The 3,450-nt window shown below is 54.4% G+C and overlaps 1 protein-coding gene across 1 annotated transcript in view; it reads left to right on the top strand.

Annotated features, from left to right (window-relative positions):
- Window positions 1-75: 75 nt before the first annotated feature.
- MROH1 (maestro heat like repeat family member 1) overlaps window positions 76-3,450 on the top strand; it is a gene marked incomplete at its 3' end in the record, with an annotated part of 4,086 nt that continues 711 nt past the window's right edge. Inside the window, exons 1-4 of the mRNA XM_031065838.1 lie at window positions 76-234; window positions 1,274-1,388; window positions 2,344-2,490; window positions 2,822-2,892. Coding sequence (XP_030921698.1) covers window positions 122-234; window positions 1,274-1,388; window positions 2,344-2,490; window positions 2,822-2,892 — 446 coding nt within the window. The remainder of the gene's footprint in view (window positions 235-1,273; window positions 1,389-2,343; window positions 2,491-2,821; window positions 2,893-3,450) is intronic.

Consider the following 3,450-nt stretch of genomic DNA (forward strand, 5'->3'; position numbering starts at 1 on the left):
CCAAATCCAACCCCAAACCAATCCCAAATCCAATCCCGAACCCAATCCCGAACCCAATCCCAAATCCAGCTCCCGATGCCAATCCCGGTTTTCCAGCTGCGCGGTGCAGACGCTGAAGGCGATGCTGGCGCGGGCCGGGAACGACGATGTCGTCCAGGACGTGGGAAGCGCCGGGGGCTGGGAATTGATGGAAATTCCCGAGCGGCACCACGACGGAATCGCCCTCCTGGCCAGGTGGGGAATTCTGGGCGAGATTCGCAGGAAATTCTGGGCTTTTTGGGTAAGGTGGGATCATTTTGCACCCGCGAATGTGGAGGGGTGGAGGCAGCTGGAGCTGGAAGTTGGTCCTGCTGTGGAATTCCTGATGTGTTCCATCCCAGTATGGAATTCCCAGTGCCTCTGATCCCAGTATGGAATTCCCAGTGCCTCTGATCCCAAAATGAGGTTCCCAGTGCCTCTGATCCCAGTATGGAATTCCCAGTGTCACCCATTCCGAAATGAGATTCCCAGTGTCATTGATCCCAGTATGGAATTCCCAGCGCCTCTGATCCCAAAATGAGATTCCCAGTGTCATTGATCCCAGTGTGGAATTCCCAGTGCCTCTGATCCCAGTGTGGAATTCCCAGTGCCTCTGATCCCAAAATGAGATTCCCAGTGCCTCTGATCCCAGTATGGAATTCCCAGTGCCTCTGATCCCAAAATGAGATTCCCAGTGTCATTGATCCCAGTATGGAATTCCCGGTGTCACCCATTCCGAAATGAGGTTCCCAGTGTCACTGATCCCAGTGTGGAATTCCCGATGTCCCCAGTCCCACTGTGGAATTCCCAGAATCTCCAATCCCAGTGTGGAATTCCCAATGTCCCCAGTCCCGCTGTGGAATTCCCGGTGTCTCTTATCCCACAATTTCCCACCCTTCCCGCGTTTCCCGTCATTCCCGTGGCCGGCTTCATTCCCTTCCCTGTTCCCTTCCCATTTCCATTTTCCAACTCCTCCCTTTTCCTGCTGCATCCCTGGGATTCCTGGATTATCCCGGTGCATCCCATCCCATCATTCGGGAATAAAAAAAAAATCCCAAAACATCCAGGAATAACTGGGGATTGGGATTATCCAGTTTTTGGGGAACTCATCCTAAAGAAAACCCGGATGGGGTGTCCGGGATGTTCCAGATCTTTCTCTGTGGGTCAATCCTGGTTTTCCGTGCTGGGTGTGGTCCTGTCTGGGCACAGGGATTCCCGGGATTCCTGGGATTCCTGGGATTGCTGTTCCCCCCAGGGCGATGGCTCGGCTCTGCGGGCCCCGGCTGCCGCCGATCGTCCGGAGCCTCATCCCGGTGCTGGGAAGCGCCTTGGAATGCCAGAGGGTGACCAGCAGCGCCTTCCTGGCCGAGGTGAGCGGGAAATACGGGAACGTCCGGCTGCTCTGCCCTCCATGGATCCACGGATCCGTCCGTCCATCCATCCATCCATCCATGGATCTGTCCATCCATCCATGGATCCATCCATCCATTAATCCATCTATGAATCCATCCATGGATGCATCCATGGATCTGTCCATCCATCCCATGGATCCATCCATCCATCCATCCATCCACCATGGATCCATCTGTCCATGGATCCATCCATCACTCCATCCTATGGATCCATCCATGGATCCATCATCCATCCCATGGATCCATCTGTCTATGGATCCATCCATCCATCCATCCATCCATCCATCCATCCATCCATCCATCCATCCATCCATGGATCCGTCATCCATCCCATGGATCCATCCATCCATCATCCATCTATTCATGGATCCATCATCTATCTATCCATGGATCCATCTGTCCATGGATCCATCCATCCTTCCATGCATCCATGGATCCATCCATCCCTCCATCCTATGGATCCATCCATGGATCCATCATCCATCCCATGGATCCATCTGTCTATGGATCCATCCGTCCATCCATCCATCATGCATCCATCCATCCATCCAAACCCCATCCCAAATTCCCAGCTCCTTCTGGACCCCATCCCAGAATCCCCAGAGTGTGCTCGGATCTTGGAGGGTTTCAAATTCCAGCCGGAGTTGTAGGCAAGGAGAAGAAAATTCCGGCAGATCCGTAGGATGAGAGGAAATTCCAGGCCCAAAGTGGCTCTCCAGAGCCCAATCTTCCCAAAAATTCCCAAATTTTCCCAATCCTGCATCAAAACCATTTCAGGCCCCCCTAATCCCACCTCAGCTGAATTTTCCCTCGACTTTCCCAGAGCGTGGCTCCTCCCGGGAATTCCATCTCCCTCCTCATCGATCCGGGGGGGTTTTTCCCGGTGTATCCCGAGGTTTTTCCCCTTCTCCAGCTCCTCAACCACAACGTGGTGAACGACCTGGTGCTGCTGGAGCCGATCCTGGACGCGCTGACGGCTCTGGAGAAGGATTCCTGCCTCCTGGTGCGGGTCCTGGCGCTCCGCGGGCTCGGCAACGTGGCCTCGGGATCCCCGGAACAGGTGGGATTTGGGATTTGTAGGGACACTGGGGATGGATTCCCGCTTCCAAAGGGGAAAGAATTCCCTCCGAAATAGCAGGGTCAGGTTTTGTGGGACGGGGAGGAAGCTCCAGGGATTGGGATGCACCGGGAGGCTCTGAATCCTAAAAATGCCGATTTTTATGGAGCCATTCCCGGGAATCCTGGGAAGTGCCGGAGCCGTTCCCCAGCCCCGCTTTCCAGGGATCCCCAGGAACATTTCCAGGAGCTGCAGGAATTCCAGCTGGGATCGACCCCTTTTCCCAGCTTCTCCTGGGAATCCTCGGCCTCAATTGCTGTCCTGCTTCCCAAAGCCTCAAATCTCTGCTTGCACCAAATTCCTGGGGAATATTCCCAAAAATCCCAACCTGAGGCCGTTCCCCAGGTCCTGTCCCGTTCCCTGGGAGCAGATCCTGCCCTGGATCCCCCTGGATCCCTTCAATCCCACTTTTCTCCGGGATGAGCCCCAACAGCTCCTTCAGCTCCCTCTGGGAATTCCCCCATTCCCATTCCCACCAAATCCCTGTTTGCCCCAAATTCCAGGGGAATATTCCCAAAAATCCCAATTTGAGCCCATTCCCTCTTTCCCCATCTGTTTTTTCCCTCGGAGCAGATCTCAAACTGCCCCTGGATCCCCTCAATCCCACTTTTCTCCGGGATGAGCCCCAACAGCTCCCTCAGCTCCTTCTGGGAACTCCCCCATTCCCATTCCCACCAAATCCCTGTTTGCCCCAAATTCCAGGGCAATATTCCCAAAAGTCCCAATTTAAAGCTGTTCCCACTTTCCCCACCCATTTTTTCCCTCGGAGCAGATCCCAAACTCCCCCTGGATCCCTTCAATCCCAATTTTCTCTGGGATCAGCCCCAACAGCTCCTTCAGCTTCTCCTGGGAATTCCCGCATTCCAATTCCCACCAAATCCCTGTTTGCCCCAAATTCCAGGG

Source organism: Geospiza fortis, unplaced genomic scaffold (genome assembly GCF_000277835.1).
Source record: "Geospiza fortis unplaced genomic scaffold, GeoFor_1.0 scaffold1985, whole genome shotgun sequence".
NCBI classification, from domain to species: domain Eukaryota; kingdom Metazoa; phylum Chordata; class Aves; order Passeriformes; family Thraupidae; genus Geospiza; species Geospiza fortis.